The following is a 21,237-nucleotide window of genomic DNA, read 5'->3' as shown; positions in this document are numbered from 1 at the left end:
GGTTAGAGTGGTTAAGGTGGTTAGAGCTAGAGTGGTTAGGGAGGTTAGGGTGGTTAGAGTTAGAGTGGTTAGAGTTGTTAGAGATAGAGTGGTTAGGGTGGTTAGAGTTAGAGTGGTTAGGGTGGTTAGAGATAGAGTGGTTAGGGGGGTTAGAGTTAGAGTGGTTAGGGTGGTTAGAGTTAGAGTGGTTAGGGTGGTTAGACTTAGAGTGGTTAGAGTGGTTAGAGTTGGAGTGGTTAGGGTGGTTAGGGTGGTTAGAGTTAGAGTGGTTAGAGTTAGAGTGGTTAGAGTGGTTAGAGATAGTGTGGTTAGGGTGGTTAGGTTGGTTAGAGTTAGAGTGGTTAGGGTGGTTAGAGTTAGAGTGGTTAAGGTGGTTAGAGTTAGTGTGGTTAGGGTGGTTAGAGTTAGGGTGGTTAAGGTGGTTAGAGTTAGTGTGGTTAGGGTGGTTAGAGTTAGGGTGGTTAGAGTGGTTAGGGTGGTTAGGGTGGTTAGAGTTAGGGTGGTTAAGGTGGTTAGAGTTAGTGTGGTTAGGGTGGTTAGAGTTAGGGTGGTTAGAGTGGTTAGGGGGGTTAGGGGGGTTAGAGTTAGAGTGGTTAGGGTGGTTAGGGGGGTTAGAGTGGTTAGGGTGGTTAGAGATAGAGTGGTTAGGGTGGTTAAGGTGGTTAGAGATAGAGTGGTTAGGGTGGTTAGAGATACAGTGGTGGTTAGAGATACAGTGGTTAGGGTGGTTAAGGTGGTTAGAGATAGAGTGGTTAGGGGGGTTAGAGATAGAGTGGTTAGGGTGGTTAGAGTTAGAGTGGTTAGGATGGTTAGAGATAGAGTGGTTAAGGTGGTTAGAGTTAGAGTGGTTAGGGTGGTTAGAGATAGAGTGGTTAAGGTGGTTAGAGTTAGAGTGGTTAGGGTGGTTAGAGTGGTTAGGGTGGTTAGAGTTAGAGTGGTTAGAGTTAGTGGTTAGGGTGGTTAGAGTTAGAGTGGTTAGAGTGGTTAAGGTGGTTAGAGCTAGAGTGGTTAGGGAGGTTAGGGTGGTTAGAGTTAGAGTGGTTAGAGTGGTTAGAGATAGAGTGGTTAGGGTGGTTAGAGTTAGAATGGTTAGGGTGGTTAGAGCTAGAGTGGTTAGGGGGGTTAGAGTTAGAGTGGTTAGAGATAGAGTGGTTAGACTGGTTAGGGTGGTTAGAGTTAGAGTGGTTAGAGTGGTTAGAGTGGTTAGGGTGGTTAGAGTTAGAGTGGTTAGAGTGGTTAAGGTGGTTAGAGTGGTTAGGGTGGTTAGAGTTAGAGTAGTTAGAGTGGTTAGGTTGGTTAGAGTTAGAGTGGTTAGGGTGGTTAGAGTGGTTAGAGATAGAGTGGTTAGGGTGGTTAGAGTTAGAGTGGTTAGGGTGGTTAGAGATAGAGTGGTTAGGGGGGTTAGAGTTAGAGTGGTTAGAGATAGAGTGGTTAGAGTGGTTAGGGTGGTTAGAGTTAGAGTGGCTAGAGTGGTTAAGGTGGTTAGAGATAGAGTGGTTAAGGTGGTTAGAGTTAGAGTGGGTATGGTGGTTAGGGTGGTTAGAGTTAGAGTGGTTAGGGTGGTTAGGGTGGTTAGAGTTAGAGTGGTTAAGGTGGTTAGAGATAGAGTGGTTAGGGTGGTTAGAGATAGAGTGGTTAGGGTGGTTAGAGTTAGAGTGGTTAGGATGGTTAGAGATAGAGTGGTTAAGGTGGTTAGAGTTAGAGTGGTTAGGGTGGTTAGAGATAGAGTGGTTAAGGTGGTTAGAGTTAGAGTGGTTAGGGTGGTTAGAGTGGTTAGGGTGGTTAGAGTTAGAGTGGTTAGAGTTAGTGGTTAGGGTGGTTAGAGTTAGAGTGGTTAGAGTGGTTAAGGTGGTTAGAGCTAGAGTGGTTAGGGAGGTTAGGGTGGTTAGAGTTAGAGTGGTTAGAGTGGTTAGAGATAGAGTGGTTAGGGTGGTTAGAGTTAGAATGGTTAGGGTGGTTAGAGCTAGAGTGGTTAGGGGGGTTAGAGTTAGAGTGGTTAGAGATAGAGTGGTTAGACTGGTTAGGGTGGTTAGAGTTAGAGTGGTTAGAGTGGTTAGAGTGGTTAGGGTGGTTAGAGTTAGAGTGGTTAGAGTGGTTAAGGTGGTTAGAGTGGTTAGGGAGGTTAGAGTTAGAGTAGTTAGAGTGGTTAGGTTGGTTAGAGTTAGAGTGGTTAGGGTGGTTAGAGTGGTTAGAGATAGAGTGGTTAGGGTGGTTAGAGTTAGAGTGGTTAGGGTGGTTAGAGATAGAGTGGTTAGGGGGGTTAGAGTTAGAGTGGTTAGAGATAGAGTGGTTAGAGTGGTTAGGGTGGTTAGAGTTAGAGTGGCTAGAGTGGTTAAGGTGGTTAGAGATAGAGTGGTTAAGGTGGTTAGAGTTAGAGTGGGTATGGTGGTTAGGGTGGTTAGAGTTAGAGTGGTTAGGGTGGTTAGGGTGGTTAGAGTTAGAGTGGTTAAGGTGGTTAGAGATAGAGTGGTTAGGGTGGTTAGAGTTGGAGTGGTTAGGATGGTTAGAGTTAGAGTGGTTAAGGTGGTTAGAGTTAGTGTGGTTAGGGTGGTTAGGGTTGTTAGAGTTAGAGTGGTTAGGGTGGTTAGAGTTAGAGTGGTTAGGGTGGTTAGAGTTAGAGTGGTTAGGGGTGGTTAGAGTTAGAGTGGTTAGAGTGGTTAGAGTGGTTAGGGTGGTTAAGGTGGTTAGAGTTAGAGTGGTTAGGGTGGTTAGAGTTAGAGTGGTTAGGGTGGTTAGGGTGGTTAGAGTTAGAGTGGTTAAGGTGGTTAGAAATAGAGTGGTTAGAGTGGTTAGGGTGGTTAGAGTTAGAGTGGTTAGGGTGGTTAGAGTTAGAGTGGTTAAGGTGGTTAGAGTTAGTGTGGTTAGGGTGGTTAGAGTTAGAGTGGTTAGGGTGGTTAGAGTTAGAGTGGTTAGGGGTGGTTAGAGTTAGAGTGGTTAGAGTGGTTAGAGTGGTTAGGATGGTTAGAGTTAGAGTGGTTAAGGTGGTTAGAGTTAGTCTGGTTAGGGTGGTTAGGGTGGTTAGAGTTAGAGTGGTTAGGGTGGTTAGAGTTAGAGTGGTTAAGGTGGTTAGAGTTAGAGTGGTTAAGGTGGTTAGAGATAGAGTGGTTAGGGTGGTTAGGGTGGTTAGAGATAGAGTGGTTAAGGTGGTTTAGAGTTAGGGTGGTTAGGGTGGTTAGAGTTAGAGTGGTTAGCGTGGTTAGGGTGGTTAGAGTTAGAGTGGTTAGGGTGGTTAGAGTTAGAGTGGTTAGGGTGGTTAGAGTTAGAGTGGTTAAGGTGGTTAGAGTTAGAGTGGTTAGGGTGGTTAGAGTTAGAGTGGTTAGAGTGGTTAAGGTGGTTAGAGATAGAGTGGTTAGGGTGGTTAAGGTGGTTAGAGTTAGAGTGGTTAGGGTGGTTAGAGTTAGAGTAGTTAGAGTGGTTAGGGTGGTTAGAGTTAGAGTGGTTAGGGGGGTAAGAGTTAGAGTGGTTAAGGTGGTTAGAGTTAGTGTGGTTAGGGTGGTTAGAGTTAGGGTGGTTAGAGTTAGAGTGGTTAGGGTGGTTAGAGTTAGAGTGGTTAGGGTGGTTAGACTTAGAGTGGTTAGAGTGGTTAGAGTTGGAGTGGTTAGGGTGGTTAGGGTGGTTAGAGTTAGAGTGGTTAGAGTGGTTAGAGTTAGAGTGGTTAGAGTGGTTAGAGATAGTGTGGTTAGGGTGGTTAGGTTGGTTAGAGTTAGAGTGGTTAGGGTGGTTAGGGTGGTTAGAGTTAGAGTGGTTAAGGTGGTTAGAGTTAGTGTGGTTAGGGTGGTTAGAGTTAGGGTGGTTAGAGTGGTTAGAGTGGTTAGAGTGGTTAGGGTGGTTAGGGTGGTTAGAGTTAGAGTGGTTAAGGTGGTTAGAGTTAGAGTGGTTAGGGGGTTAGGGGGGTTAGAGTTAGAGTGGTTAGGGTGGTTAGGGGGGTTAGAGTGGTTAGAGTGGTTAGAGATAGAGTGGTTAGGGTGGTTAGAGTTAGAATGGTTAGGGTGGTTAGAGCTAGAGTGGTTAGGGGGGTTAGAGTTAGAGTGGTTAGAGATAGAGTGGTTAGACTGGTTAGGGTGGTTAGAGTTAGAGTGGTTAGAGTGGTTAGAGTGGTTAGGGTGGTTAGAGTTAGAGTGGTTAGAGTGGTTAAGGTGGTTAGAGTGGTTAGGGAGGTTAGAGTTAGAGTAGTTAGAGTGGTTAGGTTGGTTAGAGTTAGAGTGGTTAGGGTGGTTAGAGTGGTTAGAGATAGAGTGGTTAGGGTGGTTAGAGTTAGAGTGGTTAGGGTGGTTAGAGATAGAGTGGTTAGGGGGGTTAGAGTTAGAGTGGTTAGAGATAGAGTGGTTAGAGTGGTTAGGGTGGTTAGAGTTAGAGTGGCTAGAGTGGTTAAGGTGGTTAGAGATAGAGTGGTTAAGGTGGTTAGAGTTAGAGTGGGTATGGTGGTTAGGGTGGTTAGAGTTAGAGTGGTTAGGGTGGTTAGGGTGGTTAGAGTTAGAGTGGTTAAGGTGGTTAGAGATAGAGTGGTTAGGGTGGTTAGAGTTGGAGTGGTTAGGATGGTTAGAGTTAGAGTGGTTAAGGTGGTTAGAGTTAGTGTGGTTAGGGTGGTTAGGGTTGTTAGAGTTAGAGTGGTTAGGGTGGTTAGAGTTAGAGTGGTTAGGGTGGTTAGAGTTAGAGTGGTTAGAGTGGTTAGAGTGGTTAGGGTGGTTAAGGTGGTTAGAGTTAGAGTGGTTAAGGTGGTTAGAGTTAGAGTGGTTAGGGTGGTTAGGGTGGTTAGAGTTAGAGTGGTTAAGGTGGTTAGAGATAGAGTGGTTAGAGTGGTTAGGGTGGTTAGAGTTAGAGTGGTTAGGGTGGTTAGAGTTAGAGTGGTTAAGGTGGTTAGAGTTAGTGTGGTTAGGGTGGTTTAGAGTTAGAGTGGTTAGGGTGGTTAGAGTTAGAGTGGTTAGGGTGGTTAGAGTTAGAGTGGTTAGAGTGGTTAGAGTGGTTAGGATGGTTAGAGTTAGAGTGGTTAAGGTGGTTAGAGTTAGTCTGGTTAGGGTGGTTAGGGTGGTTAGAGTTAGAGTGGTTAGGGTGGTTAGAGTTAGAGTGGTTAGGGTGGTTAGAGTTAGAGTGGTTAAGGTGGTTAGAGATAGAGTGGTTAGGGTGGTTAGGGTGGTTAGAGCTAGAGTGGTTAGGTTGGTTAGAGTGGTTAAGGTGGTTAGAGATAGAGTGGTGAGAATGGTTAGGGTGGTTAGAGATATAGTGGTTAAGGTGGTTAGAGTTAGAGTGGTTAAGGTGGTTAGAGATAGAGTGGTTAGGGTGGTTAGGGTGGTTAGAGATAGAGTGGTTAAGGTGGTTAGAGTTAGGGTGGTTAGGATGGTTAGAGTTAGAGTGGTTAGCGTGGTTAGAGTGGTTAGGGTGGTTAGAGTTAGAGTGGTTAGGGTGGTTAGAGTTAGAGTGGTTAGGGTGGTTAGAGTTAGAGTGGTTAGGTGGTTAGAGTTAGAGTGGTTAGGGTGGTTAGAGTTAGAGTGGTTAGAGTGGTTAAGGTGGTTAGAGATAGAGTGGTTAGGGTGGTTAAGGTGGTTAGAGTTAGAGTGGTTAGGGTGGTTAGAGTTAGAGTAGTTAGAGTGGTTAGGGTGGTTAGAGTTAGAGTGGTTAGGGGGGTAAGAGTTAGAGTGGTTAAGGTGGTTAGAGTTAGTGTGGTTAGGGTGGTTAGAGTTAGGGTGGTTAGAGTTAGAGTGGTTAGGGTGGTTAGAGTTAGAGTGGTTAGGGTGGTTAGACTTAGAGTGGTTAGAGTGGTTAGAGTTGGAGTGGTTAGGGTGGTTAGGGTGGTTAGAGTTAGAGTGGTTAGAGTGGTTAGAGTTAGAGTGGTTAGAGTGGTTAGAGATAGTGTGGTTAGGGTGGTTAGGTTGGTTAGAGTTAGAGTGGTTAGGGTGGTTAGGGTGGTTAGAGTTAGAGTGGTTAAGGTGGTTAGAGTTAGTGTGGTTAGGGTGGTTAGAGTTAGGGTGGTTAGAGTGGTTAGAGTGGTTAGAGTGGTTAGGGTGGTTAGGGGTGGTTAGAGTTAGAGTGGTTAAGGTGGTTAGAGTTAGAGTGGTTAGGGGGGTTAGGGGGGTTAGAGTTAGAGTGGTTAGGGTGGTTAGGGGGGTTAGAGTGGTTAGGGTGGTTAGAGTTAGAGTGGTTAGAGATAGAGTGGTTAGGGTGGTTAAGGTGGTTAGAGATAGAGTGGTTAGGGTGGTTAGAGATACAGTGGTTAGGGTGGTTAAGGTGGTTAGAGATAGAGTGGTTAGGGGGGTTAGAGATAGAGTGGTTAGGGTGGTTAGAGTTAGAGTGGTTAGGGTGGTTAGAGATAGAGTGGTTAGGGGGGTTAGAGTTAGAGTGGTTAGAGTGGTTTAGAGTGGTTAGAGTGGTTAGGGTGGTTAGAGTTAGAGTGGTTAGACTGGTTACAGTGGTTAGAGTGGTTAGAGTGGTTAGGGTGGTTAGAGTTAGAGTGGTTAGACTGGTTACAGTGGTTAGAGTGGTTAGGGTGGTTAGAGTTAGAGTGGTTAGAGTGGTTAAGGTGGTTAGAGATAGAGTGGTTAGTGTGGTTAAGGTGGTTAGAGTTAGAGTGGTTAGGGTGGTTAGAGTTAGAGTGGTTAGGGTGGTTAGAGTTAGAGTGGTTAAGGTGGTTAGAGTTAGTGTGGTTAGGGTGGTTAGGGTGGTTAGAGTTAGAGTGGTTAGGGTGGTTAGAGTTAGAGTGGTTAGGGTAGTTAGAGTTAGAGTGGTTAGAGTGGTTAGGGTGGTTAGAGTTAGAGTGGTTAGAGTTAGAGTGGTTAGGATGGTTAGAGTTAGAGTGGTTAAGGTGGTTAGAGTTAGTGTGGTTAGGGTGGTTAGAGTTAGAGTGGTTAAGGTGGTTAGAGTTAGTTTGGTTAGGGTGGTTAGAGTTAGAGTGATTAAGGTGGTTAGAGTTAGAGTGGTTAGAGTGGTTAGGGTGGTTAGAGTTAGAGTTGTTAGGGTGGTTAGAGTTAGAGTGGTTAAGGTGGTTAGAGATAGAGTGGTTAGGGTGGTTAAGGTGGTTAGAGATAGAGTGGTTAGGGTGGTTAGAGATAGAGTGGTTAGGGTGGTTAGAGTGGTTAAGGTGGTTAGAGATAGAGTGGTTAGGGTGGTTAGAGATACAGTGGTTAGGGTGGTTAAGGTGGTTAGAGATAGAGTGGTTAGGGTGGTTAGAGATAGAGTGGTTAGGGTGGTTAGGGTGGTTAGAGTTAGAGTGGTTAGGGTGGTTAGAGATAGAGTGGTTAGGGTGGTTAGAGTTAGAGTGGTTAAGGTGGTTAGAGATAGAGTGGTTAGGGTGGTTAGAGATAGAGTGATTAAGGTGGTTAGAGTTAGAGTGGTTAGGGTGGTTAGAGTTAGATTGGTTAGGGTGGATAGAGTGGTTAGGGTGGTTAGAGTTAGAGTGGTTATGGTGGTTAGAGTTAGAGTGGTTAAGGTGGTTAGAGCTAGAGTGGTTAGGGAGGTTAGGGTGGTTAGAGTTAGAGTGGTTAGAGTGGTTAAGGTGGTTAGAGATAGAGTGGTTAGGGTGGTTAGAGTGGTTAGAGTTAGAGTGGTTAGGGTGGTTAGAGTGGTTAGAGTTAGAGTGGTTAGGGTGGTTAGAGTTAGAGTGGTTAGGGTGGTTAGAGTTAGAGTGGTTAGAGTGGTTAGAATTAGAGTGGTTAGGATGGTTAGAGTTAGAGTGGTTAAGGTGGTTAGAGTTAGGGTGGTTAGGGTGGTTAGAGTTAGAGTGGTTAAGGTGGTTAGAGTTAGAGTGGTTAGGGTGGTTAGGGTGGTTAGAGTTAGAGTGGTTAATGTGGTTAGAGTTAGAGTGGTTAGGGTGGTTTAAGGGGGTTAGAGTTAGAGTGGTTAGGGTGGTTAGGGGGATTAGAGTGGTTAGAGTTAGAGTGGTAAGAGTGGTTAAGGTGGTTAGAGATAGAGTGGTTAGGGTGGTTAGAGATAGAGTGGTTAGGGTGGTTAGAGTGGTTAAGGTGGTTAGAGATAGAGTGGTTAGGGTGGTTAGAGATACAGTGGTTAGGGTGGTTAGAGTTAGAGTGGTTAGGGTGGTTAGAGATAGAGTGGTTAAGGTGGTTAGATTTAGAGTGGTTAAGGTGGTTAGAGTTAGAGTGGTTAAGGTGGTTAGAGATAGAGTGGTTAGGGTGGTTAGGGTGGTTAGAGATAGAGTGATTAGGGTGGTTAGAGTGGTTAGGGTGGTTAGAGTTAGAGTGGTTAGGGTGGTTAGAGTGGTTAGGGTGGTTAGAGTTAGAGTGGTTAGAGTGGTTAAGGTGGTTAGAGCTAGAGTGGTTAGGGAGGTTAGGGTGGTTAGAGTTAGAGTGGTTAGAGTGGTTAAGGTGGTTAGAGATAGAGTGGTTAGGGTGGTTAAGGTGGTTAGAGTTAGGGTGGTTAGGGTGGTTAGAGTTAGAGTGGTTAGCGTGGTTAGAGTGGTTAGGGTGGTTAGAGTTAGAGTGGTTAGGGTGGTTAGGGTGGTTAGAGTTAGAGTGGTTAGGGTGGTTAGGGTGGTTAGAGTGGTTAGCGTGGTTAGAGTGGTTAGGGTGGTTAGAGTTAGAGTGGTTAGGGTGGTTAGAGAGGTTAGAGTGGTTAGGGTGGTTAGAGTTAGAGTGGTTAGGGTGGTTAGAGTTAGAGTGGTTAGGGGGGTTAGAGTTAGAGTGGTTAGAGATAGAGTGGTTAGAGATAGAGTGGTTAGAGTGGTTAGAGATAGAGTGGTTAGAGTGGTTAGAGATAGAGTGGTTAGAGATAGAGTGGTTAGAGTGGTTAGAGTTAGGGTGGTTAGAGTTAGTGTGGTTAGAGATAGAGTTAGTGTTAACCCTAACCAATATACTGTGTTTACTGTGAATGGGGTAGGTTAACCCTAACCAATATGCTGTGTTTACTGTGAATGGGGTAGGTTAACCCTAACCAATATGCTGTGTTTACTGTGAATGGGGTAGGTTAATCCTAACCAATATGCTGTGTTTACTGTGAATGGGGTAGGTTAACCCTAACCAATATGCTGTGTTTACTGTGAATGGGGTAGGTTAACCCTAACCAATATGCTGTGTTTACTGTGAATGGGGTAGGTTAACCCTAACCCTAACCAATATGGTGTGTTTACTGTGAATGGGGTAGGTTAACCCTAACCCTAACCAATATGCTGTGTTTTCTGTGAATGGGGTAGGTTAACCCTAACCCTAACCAATATACTGTGTTTACTGTGAATGGGGTAGGTTAACCCTAACCCTAACCAATATGGTGTGTTTACTGTGAATGGGGTAGGTTAACCCTAACCCGTATGCTGTGTTTACTGTGAATGGGGTAGGTTAACCCTAACCAATATGGTGTGTTTACTGTGAATGGGGTAGGTTAACCCTAACCAATATGGTGTGTTTACTGTGAATGGGTTAGGTTAACCCTAACCAATATGGTGTGTTTACTGTGAATGGGGTAGGTTAACCCTAACCAATATGGTGTGTTTACTGTGAATGGGGTAGGTTAACCCTAACCCTAACCAATATGGTGTGTTTACTGTGAATGGGGTAGGTTAACCCTAACCCTAACCAATATGGTATGTTTACTGTGAATGGGGTAGGTTAACCCTAACCCTAACCAATATGCTGTGTTTACTGTTTAATGGGGTAGGTTAACCCTAACCAATATGGCGTGTTTACTGTGAATGGGGTAGGTTAACCCTAACCCTAACCAGTATGCTGTGTTTACTGTGAATGGGGTAGGTTAACCCTAACCCTAACCAATATGCTGTGTTTACTGTGAATGGGGTAGGTTAACCCTAACCATTATGGCGTGTTTACTGTGAATGGGGTAGGTTAACCCTAACCCTAACCAATATGGTGTGTTTACTGTGAATGGGGTAGGTTAACCCTAACCCTAACCAATATGGTGTGTTTACTGTGAATGGGGTAGGTTAACCCTAACCCTAACCAATATGGTGTGTTTACTGTGAATGGGGTAGGTTAACCCTAACCCTAACCAATATGGTGTGTTTACTGTGAATGGGGTAGGTTATCCCTAACCCTAACCAATATGCTGTGTTTACTGTGAATGGGGTAGGTTAACCCTAACCAATATGGCGTGTTTACTGTGAATGGGGTAGGTTAACCCTAACCCTAACCAATATGCTGTGTTTACTGTGAATGGGGTAGGTTAACCCTAACCCTAACCAATATGGTGTGTTTACTGTGAATGGGGTAGGTTAACCCTAACCCTAACCAATATGGTGTGTTTACTGTGAATGGGGTAGGTTATCCCTAACCCTAACCAATATGCTGTGTTTACTGTGAATGGGGTAGGTTAACCCTAACCAATATGGCGTGTTTACTGTGAATGGGGTAGGTTAACCCTAACCCTAACCAATATGCTGTGTTTACTGTGAATGGGGTAGGTTAACCCTAACCCTAACCAATATGCTGTGTTTACTGTGAATGGGGTAGGTTAACCCTAACCCTAACCAATATGCTGTGTTTACTGTGAATGGGGTAGGTTAACCCTAACCCTAACCAATATGGTGTGTTTACTGTGAATGGGGTAGGTTAACCCTAACCCTAACCAATATGGTGTGTTTACTGTGAATGGGGTAGGTTAACCCTAACCCTAACCAATATGGTGTGTTTACTGTGAATGGGGTAGGTTAACCCTAACCCTAACCAATATGCTGTGTTTACTGTGAATGGGGTAGGTTAACCCTAACCCTAACCAATATGCTGTGTTTACTGTGAATGGGGTAGGTTAACCCTAACCCTAACCAATATGCTGTGTTTACTGTGAATGGGGTAGGTTAACCCTAACCCTAACCAATATGGTGTGTTTACTGTGAATGGGGTAGGTTAACCCTAACCCTAACCAATATGCTGTGTTTACTGTGAATGGGGTAGGTTAACCCTAACCCTAACCAATATGCTGTGTTTACTGTGAATGGGGTAGGTTAACCCTAACCCTAACCAATATGCTGTGTTTACTGTGAATGGGGTAGGTTAACCCTAACCCTAACCAATATACTGTGTTTACTGTGAATGGTGTAGGTTAACCCTAACCCTAACCAATATGGTGTGTTTACTGTGAATGGGGTAGGTTAACCCTAACCCGTATGCTGTGTTTACTGTGAACGCAGTCTACACAAACTCAGGAATTTCAATTTCAATCACACTATAACGCAGATCTTCTGCGATACGGTTTGTATCGAGCGCTGTCCCTAGGTAGTTGTTAAATGTTGTCGCTGGACAGGAAGATTCAAACAAAGACTACACAAAGAGCAGCTGTTGTCATCGATAGTTTAACCTAAGGAACTTGGTTCAGGTATGAGGTTAGGGGTCAGAGGTTAGATGTTCCTCACCTCTCCACTGTCCTCCTGGATGAAGTAATTATCAGGGGGGCACTCATCGTTGTTCTGGACCTGCAGGGAGTTGTTGTAGGCTACACACACACACACACACACACACACACACACACACACACACACACACACACACACACACACACACACACACACACACACACACACACACACTTTGTTAGGCATAACATCTAATATTATAGCCTGGTAAAGGGCTTTAAAACACACACACACCAGTGTTTTCCATTAGTGTCGGCTAATCAGCAGGTTACAGACTCATTTTCAGCAGGTTACTTTTTCAACTTCATATTCCCTACACTACTTCTCATTTAAAAGTTTCAATTCAATTTATTTGCCTTTATGATAGAGTGGCCAAATAGAAGCCACTCAGTAATAGACACATGACAGCCCGCTTGGAGCCAAAAGGCTCCTCCCACAAGTTGGATTGGCTTGATGGGCACTTCTTACGTACCATACGGCCAAGCTGCTCCACAACAGCTCAATAGGGTTGAGATCCGGTGACTGTGCTGGCCACTCCATTGTAGACAGAATACCAGCTGACTACTTCTTCCCTAAATAGTTCTTGCATAGTTTGGAGCTGTGCTTTGGGTCATTGTCCTGTTGTAGGAGGAAATTGGCTCATAATTAAGCGGCGTCCACAGGGTATGGCATGGCGTTGCAAAATGGAGTGATAGCCTTCCTTCTTCAAGATCCCTTTTATCCTGAACAATTCTCCCACTTTACCATCCCCAAAGCACCCCCAGACCATCACATTGCCTCCACCATGCTTGACAGATGGCGTCAAGCACTCCTCCAGCATCTTTTCATTTTTTCTGCGTCTCACGAATGTTCTTCTTTGTGATCCAAACCCATCAAACTTAGATTAGTCTGTCCATAACACTTCTATACATTCTTCCTCTGTCCAGTGTCTGTGTTCTTTTGTACATCTTAATCTTTTTCATTGGCCAGTCTGAGATATGGCTTTTTCATTGCAACTCGGCCTAGAAGGCCAGCATCCCGGAGTCGCCTCTTCACTGTTGACGTTGAGACTGGTGTTATGCGGGTACTATTTAATGAAGCTGCCAGTTGAGGACTTGTGAGGCGTCTGTTTCTCAAACTAGACACTCTAATGTACTTGTCCTCTTGCTCAGTTGTGCACCGGGGCCTCCCACTCCTTTTTCTATTCTGGTTAGAGCCCGTTTGCGCTGTTCTGTGAAGGGAGTTGTACACAGAGTTGTACGAGATCTTCAGTTTCTTGACAATTTCTTGCATGGAATAGCCATCATTTCTCAGAACCAGAATAGACTGACGAGTTTCAGAAGAAAGGTCTTTGTTTCTTGCCAGTTTGAGCCTGTAATCGAACCCACAAATGCTGATGCTCCAGATACTCAACTAGTCTGAAGAAGGTCAGTTTTATTGCTTCTTTAATCAGAACAGTTTTCAGCTGTGCTAACATAATTGCAAAAGCGTTTTCTAATGATCAATTAGCCTTTTAAAATGTTAAACTTGGATTAGCTAACACAACGTGCCATTGGAACACAGGAGTGATGGTTGCTGATAATGGGCCTCTGTACGACTATGTAGATATTCCATAAAAAATCAGCCATTTCCAGCAACAAAAGTAATTAACAATGTCTACACTGTATATCTGATCAATTTGATGTTATTTTAATGGACCAAAAAAAGTAGCTTTTCATTCAAAAACAAGGACATTTCTTAGTGACCCCGAACTTTTGAATGGTAGTGTATATGTTTTGACAATGACAATTTACAATCTAAGGTAACGCCAAGTAATTCAGGACCAGTTTATGACTGGCCACCCATTCCAAAACAGACTGCAACTCTTTGTTAAGGGTTTCAGTGACTTCATTAGCTGTGGTTGCTGATGCGTGTAGGGTTGAATCATCAGCATACATGGACACACTGGCTTTGTTTAATGCCAGTGGCAGGTCATTGGTAAAAAAAAAATTGAAAACAGTAGAGGGCCTAGAGAACTGCCCTGCGGTACACCACACATTACATGTTTGACATTAGAGAAGCTTCCATTAAAGAAAACCCTTTGAGTTCTATTAGATAAATAGCTCGGAATCCACAATATGGCAGAGGTTGAAAAGCCATAACACATACGTTTTCTCAACAACTGGTTATGGACAATGACATCAAAGGTTCCACTGAAATCTAACAGTACAACTCCCACAATCTTCTTATTATCAATTTATTTTAACCAACCATCAGTCATTTGTGTCAGTGCAGTACATGTTGAGGGCCATCCTCTATAAGCCTGCTGAAAGTCTGCTAATTTGTTTACAGAGAAATAGCATTGTATTTGGTCAAACATTTCCAAGAGTTTACTAAGAGCTGGCAGCAAGCTTATATATAGGTCTGCTGTTAGAACTAGTAAAGGCCGCTTTACCACTCTTGGGTTGCGGAATGACTTTGGCTTCCCTCCAGGCCTGAGGACAAAAACCTTCCTCTTGGCTCAGATTAAAGATATGACAGATAGGAGTGGCTATAGAGTCAGCTACCATCCTCAGTAGCTTTCAATCAATGCCAGGATGTTTGTCATTTTCCACCTCTCCCACACTAATTGACTGTTATTTAGACACTGACTGTTACCACTTGGTGGTAACTATAGCAACACCCCAAAAGAAAAGGCTTTAGATGAGCCAAGTGAACATGCAACCACAACACTTCAATAACACTTGACATAAGATCTTCTCTAAGTATTACAGGGATATGGCTCTGAATATATACAACACCTCCCCTATAAACATTACAGGGATATGGCTCTGAATATATACAACACCTCCCCTATAAACATTACAGAGATATGGCTCTGAATATATACAACACCTCCCCTATAAACATTACAGGGATATGGCTCTGAATATATACAACACCTCCCCTATAAACATTACAGGGATATGGCTCTGAATATATACAACACCTCCCCTATAAACATTACAGGGATATGGCTCTGAATATATACAACACCTCCCCTATAAACATTACAGGGATATGGCTCTGAATATATACAACACCTCCCCTATAAACATTACAGAGATATGGCTCTGAATATATACAACACCTCCCCTATAAACATTACAGGGATATGGCTCTGAATATATACAGCACCTCCCCTATAAACATTACAGGGATATGGCTCTGAATATATACAGCAACACCTCCCCCATAAACATTACAGGGATATGGCTCTGAATATATACAACACCTCCCCTATAAACATTACAGGAATATGGCTCTGAATATATACAACACCTCCCCTATAAACATTACAGGAATATGGCTCTGAATATATACAACACCTCCCCTATAAACATTACAGGGATATGGCTCTGAATATATACAGCACCACCTCCCCTATAAACATTACAGGGATATGGCTCTGAATATATACAGCAACACCTCCCCTATAAACATTACAGAGATATGGCTCTGAATATATAGAGCAACACCTCCCCTATAAACATTACAGGGATATGGCTCTGAATATATAGAGTAACTCCTCCCCTATAAACATTACAGAGATATGACTCTGAATATACAGCAACACCTCCCCCATAAGCATTCCTGTCTCTTCTATAGATGTTATATCCTTGTATTACTACTGCTGTATCTTCAAATGAATAATCTAAGTGAGTCTCAATAGGAGTCAGTCACAACGCGATGAACAGGAAAACACTGCTGTCTGTCCCACCTCCTGGTATAGATTGTGTACGCTGTGGATGGTTGCGGTCTAATTTCTTTACAGGGAGGAGGGAGAGATTTATCATAAAACATTAACAGAATGCATCAGTGATCCAACAACTTCCTGAAGAGGCAACAAGGCTTCCCCAGTCTGTGTGTGCGGTGCGCACGTCTAAACTTGGTGTAGCCCTTAGCGATGATGCTAATAAAAAGCATAATGGTACAGTGGATGAAAAGGCTTTCCCAAAAACATTCTTAATGAAATGTTAACTACAAAGTCACCTAAGGTTAACTGTCAGAATGATATCCTGATTATTTACATGAATCCAGAGGGTATTTGTTTTGCTAACTCTAACATCACGTGTTGCTTGGTGATCACTACAAACACACAGCTAAATAACAGCCTCTTGCTAGGTGATCACTACAAACACAAAGCTAAAAAATAGCCTCTTGCTTGGTGATCACAGCTAAACAACAGCCTGTTGCTAGGTGAACACAGCTAAACAACAGCCTCTTGCTAGGTGATCACAGCTAAACAACAGCCTCTTGCTTGGTGATCACTACAAAAACACAGCTAAACAAGAGCCTCTTGCAAGGTGATCACAGCTAAACAACAGCTTGTTGCTTGGTGATCACTACAAAAACACAGTAAAACAATAGCCTGTAGCTAGGTGATCACTTCATAAAAACTGCTAAACAACAGCCTGTTGCTAGGAGATCAAAGCTAAACAACAGCCTCTTGCTATGTTATCACAGCTAAACAACAGCCTGTTGCTAGGTGATCACAGTTTTTTTTAAAGCCTCTAGCTTGGTGATCACAGCTGAACGACAGCCCGTTGCTTGGTGATCACTATAAAACACAGTTAAACAACAGCCTCTTGCTAGGTGATCATTACAAAAAACTGCTAAACAACAGCCTGTTGCTAGGTGACCACTATAAAAACACAGCTAAACAACAGCCTCTTGCTTGGTGATCACTACAAAAACACCGTAAAACAACAGCCTGTTGCTAGGTGATCACTTCATAAAAACTGCTAAACAACAGCCTGTTGCTAGGAGATCAAAGCCAAACAACAGCCTCTTGCTAGGTGATCACAGCTAAACAACAGCCTGTTGCTAGGTGATCACAGTTAAACAACAGCCTGTTGCTAGGTGATCACAGCTTTTTTTTTAAGCCTCTAGCTTGGTGATCACAGCTGAACGACAGCCCGTTGCTTGGTGATCACTATAAAAACACAGTTAAACAACAGCCTGTTGCTAGGTGATCACTTCATAAAAACTGCTAAATAACAGCCTGTTGCTAGGAGATCAAAGCTAAACAACAGCCTGTTGCTAGGTGATCACAGCTAAACACCAGCCCCTTGCTTGGTGATCACTACAAAAACACTGTGAAACAACAGCCTGTTGCTAGGTGATCACAGCTAAACAACAGCCTCTTGCTTGGTGATGACAGCTAAACACCAGCCCCTTGCTTGGTGATCACTACAAAAACAGTGCAAAACAACAGCCTGTTGCTAGGTGATCACAGCTAAACAACAGCCTCTTGCTTGGTGATCACTACAAAAACACAGTTAAACAACAGCCTGTTGCTAGGTGATCACTTCATAAAAACTGCTAAACAACAGCCTGTTGCTAGGAGATCAAAGCTAAACAACAGCCTCTTGCCAGGTGATCACAGCTAAAATACAGCCTGTTGCTAGGTGATCACAGTTAAACAACAGCCTGTTGATAGGTGATCACAGCTTTTTTTTTAAGCCTCTAGCTTGGTGATCACAGCTGAATGACAGCCCGTTGCTTGGTGATTACTATAAAAACACAGTTAAACAACAGCCTCTTGCTAGGTGATCATTACAAAAAAACTGCTAAACAACAGCCTGTTGCTAGGTGACCACTATAAAAACACAGCTAAACAACATCCTCTTGCTTGGTGACCACTACAAAAACACAGCTAAACAACAGCCTCTTGCTTGGTGATCACTACAAAAAAACTGCTAAACAACAGCCTGTTGCTAGGTGATCACAGCTTAACACCAGCCTGTTGCTAGGTGATCAAAGCTAAACAACAGCCTCTTGCTAGGTGATCACAGCTAAACATCAGCCTCTTGCTAGGTGATCACCGCTAAACATCAGGCCCGAAACAACAGCTTGTTGCTAGGTGATCGCAGCTAAACATCAGCCTGTTGCTAAGTGATCACAGCTAAACAACAGCCTCTTGCTTGGTGAATACTACAAAACACAGCTAAACAAGAGCCTCTTGCAAGGTGATCACAGCTAAACAACAGCTTGTTGCTTGGTGATCACTACAAAAACACAGTAAAACAACAGCCTGTAGCTAGGTGATCAAAGCTAAACAACAGCCTCTTGCTATGTTATCACAGCTAAACAACAGCCTGTTGCTAGGTGATCACAGTTTTTTTTAAAGCCTCTAGCTTGGTGATCACAGCTGAACGACAGCCCGTTGCTTGGTGATCACTATAAAAACACAGTTAAACAACAGCCTCTTGCTAGGTGATCATTACAAAAAACTGCTAAACAACAGCCTGTTGCTATAAAAACACAGCTAAACAACAGCCTCTTGCTTGGTGATCACTACAAAAAAACTGCTAAACAACAGCCTGTTGCTAGGTGATCACAGCTTAACAATAGCTTGTTGCTAGGTGATCACAGCTAAAAATCAGCCTGTTGCTTGGTGATCACTAAAAATACACAATTAAACAACAGCATCTTGCTTGGTGATCACTACAAAAACACAGCTAAACAAGAGCCTCTTGCAAGGCGATCACAGCTAAACAACAGCTTGTTGCTTGGTGATCACTACAAAAACACAGTTAAACAACAGCCTGTTGCTAGGTGATCACTTCATAAAAACTGCTAAACAACAGCCTGTTGCTAGGAGATCAAAGCTAAACAACAGCCTGTTGCTAGGTGATCACAGCTAAACACCAGCCCCTTGCTTGGTGATCACTACAAAAACACTGTGAAACAACAGCCTGTTGCTAGGTGATCACAGCTAAACAACAGCCTCTTGCTTGGTGATCACAGCTAAACACCAGCCCCTTGCTTGGTGATCACTACAAAAACAGTGCAAAACAACAGCCTGTTGCTAGGTGATCACAGCTAAACAACAGCCTCTTGCTTGGTGATCACTACAAAAACACAACTAAACAACAGCATTCTGCTTGGTGATCACTACAAAAACACAACTAAACAACAGCTTGTTGCTAGGTGATCACAGCTAAACAACAGCCTCTTGCTTGGTGATCACAGCTAAACAACAGCCCATTGCTAGGTGATCACAGCTATTTAAAAAAAGCATCTAGCTTGGTGATCACAGCTAAACGACAGCCCCTTGCTTGGTGATCACTACAAAAACACAGTTAAACAACAGCCTCTTGCTAGGTGATCACTACAAAAACAGCTAAACATCAGCATGTTGCTGGATGATCACAGCTAAACAAGAGTGTGTTGCTAGGTGATCGCAGCTAAACAACAGCCTGTTGCTAGGTGATCACAGCTAAACAACAGCCTCTTGCTTGGTGATCACTACAAAAACACAGCTAAACAAGAGCCTCTTGCAAGGTGATCACAGCTAAACCAAAGCTTGTTGATAGGTGATCACAGCTAAACGACAGCCCGTTGCTTGGTGATCACTACAAAAACACAGTTAAACAACAGCCTGTTGTGAGGTGATCACCACTAAATATCAGCCCCTTGCTTGGTGATCACTACAAAAACATTGTGAAACAACAGCCTGTTGCTAGGTGATCGCAGCTAAACAACAGCCTGTTGCTAGGTGATCACAGCTAAACAACAGTCTGTTGCTAGGTTATCACAGCTAAATAACAGCCACTTGATAGGTGATCAAAGCTAAACAACGGCCTGTTGCTAGGTGATCACAGCTAAACAACAGCCTCTTGATAGGTGATCACAGCTAAACAACAGCATCTTGCTTGGTGATCACTACAAAAACACAGCTAAACAACAGCATGTTGCTAGGTGATCACTACAAAAACACAATTAAACAACAGCCTGTTGCTAGGTTATCACAGCTAAATAACAGCCACTTGATAGGTGATCAAAGCTAAACAATGGCCTGTTGCTAGGTGATCACAGCTAAACAACAGCCTCTTGCTTGGTGATCACTACAAAAAAAGAGCTAAACAAGAGCCTGTTGCTAGGTAATCACAGCTAAAGAAAAGCTTCTAGCTTGGTGATCACAGCTAAACAACAGCATCGTGATAGGTGATCACAGCTAAACAACAGCCTGTTGCTAGGTGATCACAGCTAAACAACAGCTTCTTGCTTTGCGATTACTACAAAAACACTGCTAAACAACAGCCTTTTGCTAGGTGATCACAGCTAAATAACAGCCACTTGATAGGTGATCAAAGCGAAAAAACGGCCTGTTGCTAGGTGATCACAGCTAAACAACAGCCTGTTGCTAGGTGATCACAGCTAAACAACAGCCTCTTGCTTTGCGATCACTACAAAAACACTGCTAAACAACAGCCTGTTGCTAGGTGATCACAGCTAAATAACAGCCACTTGATAGGTGATCAAAGCTAAACAATGGCCTGTTGCTAGGTGATCACAGCTAAACAACAGCCTCTTGATAGGTGATCACAGCTAAACAACAGCCTCTTGCTTGGTGATCACTACAAAAACAGAGCTAAACAACAGCCTGTTGCTAGGTGATCACAGCCAAAGAAAAGCTTCTAGCTTGGTGATCACAGCTAAACAACAGCATCGTGATAGGTGATCACAGCTAAACAACAGCACCGTGATAGGTGATCACAGCTAAACAACAGCCTGTTTCTAGGTGGTCACAGCTAAAAAAAAAGCCTTTAGCTTGGTGATCACTACAAAAACACAGCTAAACAACAGCCTCTTGCTTGGTAATCATAGCTAAATGACAGCCTGTTTCTAGGTGGTCACAGCTAAAACAAAAAGCCTTTAGCTTGGTGATCACTACAACAGCCTCTTGCTTGGTAATCATAGCCTCTTGCTTGGTAATCACAGCTAAATGACAGCCTCTTGCTTGATGATCACTACAAAAATACAGCTAAACAACAGCCTCTTGCTTGGTGATCACAGTTAAACAACAGCATGTTGCTAGGTGATCACACCTAAACGACAGTCTGTTGGTTGGTGATCACTACAAAAACACAGCTAAATAACAGCCTCTTGCTTGGTGATCACTACAAAAACACAGCTAAACAACCACCTGTTGCTATGTGATTGCAGCTAAACAACGGCCTGTTGCTGGTTGATCACAGCTAAACGACAGTCTGTTGCTTGGTGATCAATACAAAAACACAGCGAAATAACAGCCTCTTCCTTGGTGTTAACTAGAAAAACACAGCTAAACAACATCCTCTTGCATGGCGATAACAGCTAAACGACATCCTGTTGCTTGATGATCACTACAAAAACACAGCTAAACAACAGCCTCTTGCTAGGTGATCACAGCTAAACAACAGCCTTTTGCTAGGTGATCACAGCTAAATAACAGCCACTTGATAGGTGATCAAAGCTAAACAACGGCCTGTTGCTAGGTGATCACAGCTAAACAACAGCCTGTTGCTAGGTGATCACAGCTAAACAACAGCCTCTTGCTTTGCGATCACTACAAAAACACTGCTAAACAACAGCCTGTTGCTAGGTGATCACAGCTAAATAACAGCCACTTGATAGGTGATCAAAGCTAAACAATGGCCTGTTGCTAGGTGATCACAGCTAAACAACAGCCTCTTGATAGGTGATCACAGCTAAACAACAGCCTCTTGCTTGGTGATCACTACAAAAACAGAGCTAAACAACAGCCTGTTGCTAGGTGATCACAGCCAAAGAAAAGCTTCTAGCTTGGTGATCACAGCTAAACAACAGCATCGTGATAGGTGATCACAGCTAAACAACAGCACCGTGATAGGTGATCACAGCTAAACAACAGCCTGTTTCTAGGTGGTCACAGCTAAAAAAAAAAGCCTTTAGCTTGGTGATCACTACAAAAACACAGCTAAACAACAGCCTCTTGCTTGGTAATCATAGCTAAATGACAGCCTGTTTCTAGGTGGTCACAGCTAAAACAAAAAGCCTTTAGCTTGGTGATCACTACAACAGCCTCTTGCTTGGTAATCATAGCCTCTTGCTTGGTAATCACAGCTAAATGACAGCCTCTTGCTTGATGATCACTACAAAAATACAGCTAAACAACAGCCTCTTGC

General features: G+C 43.4%; 1 protein-coding gene across 3 annotated transcripts in view; it reads right to left on the bottom strand.

Moving 5' to 3' along the window:
- The window catches only part of atp1b2a (ATPase Na+/K+ transporting subunit beta 2a), a 74,769-nt gene that overhangs the window by 17,550 nt on the left and 35,982 nt on the right, over window positions 1-21,237 (bottom strand). For all 3 annotated transcript variants that reach the window (XM_031791491.1, XM_031791492.1, XM_031791490.1), the window contains one exon: window positions 11,306-11,385. In XM_031791491.1, the coding sequence (XP_031647351.1) occupies window positions 11,306-11,385 (80 nt within the window). The remainder of the gene's footprint in view (window positions 1-11,305; window positions 11,386-21,237) is intronic.

This window comes from Oncorhynchus kisutch, linkage group LG16, assembly GCF_002021735.2.
Source record: "Oncorhynchus kisutch isolate 150728-3 linkage group LG16, Okis_V2, whole genome shotgun sequence".
NCBI classification, from domain to species: domain Eukaryota; kingdom Metazoa; phylum Chordata; class Actinopteri; order Salmoniformes; family Salmonidae; genus Oncorhynchus; species Oncorhynchus kisutch.
The sequence above is the reverse complement of the archived record's forward strand: the minus strand, read 5'-3'. Positions and strand labels throughout refer to the sequence as shown.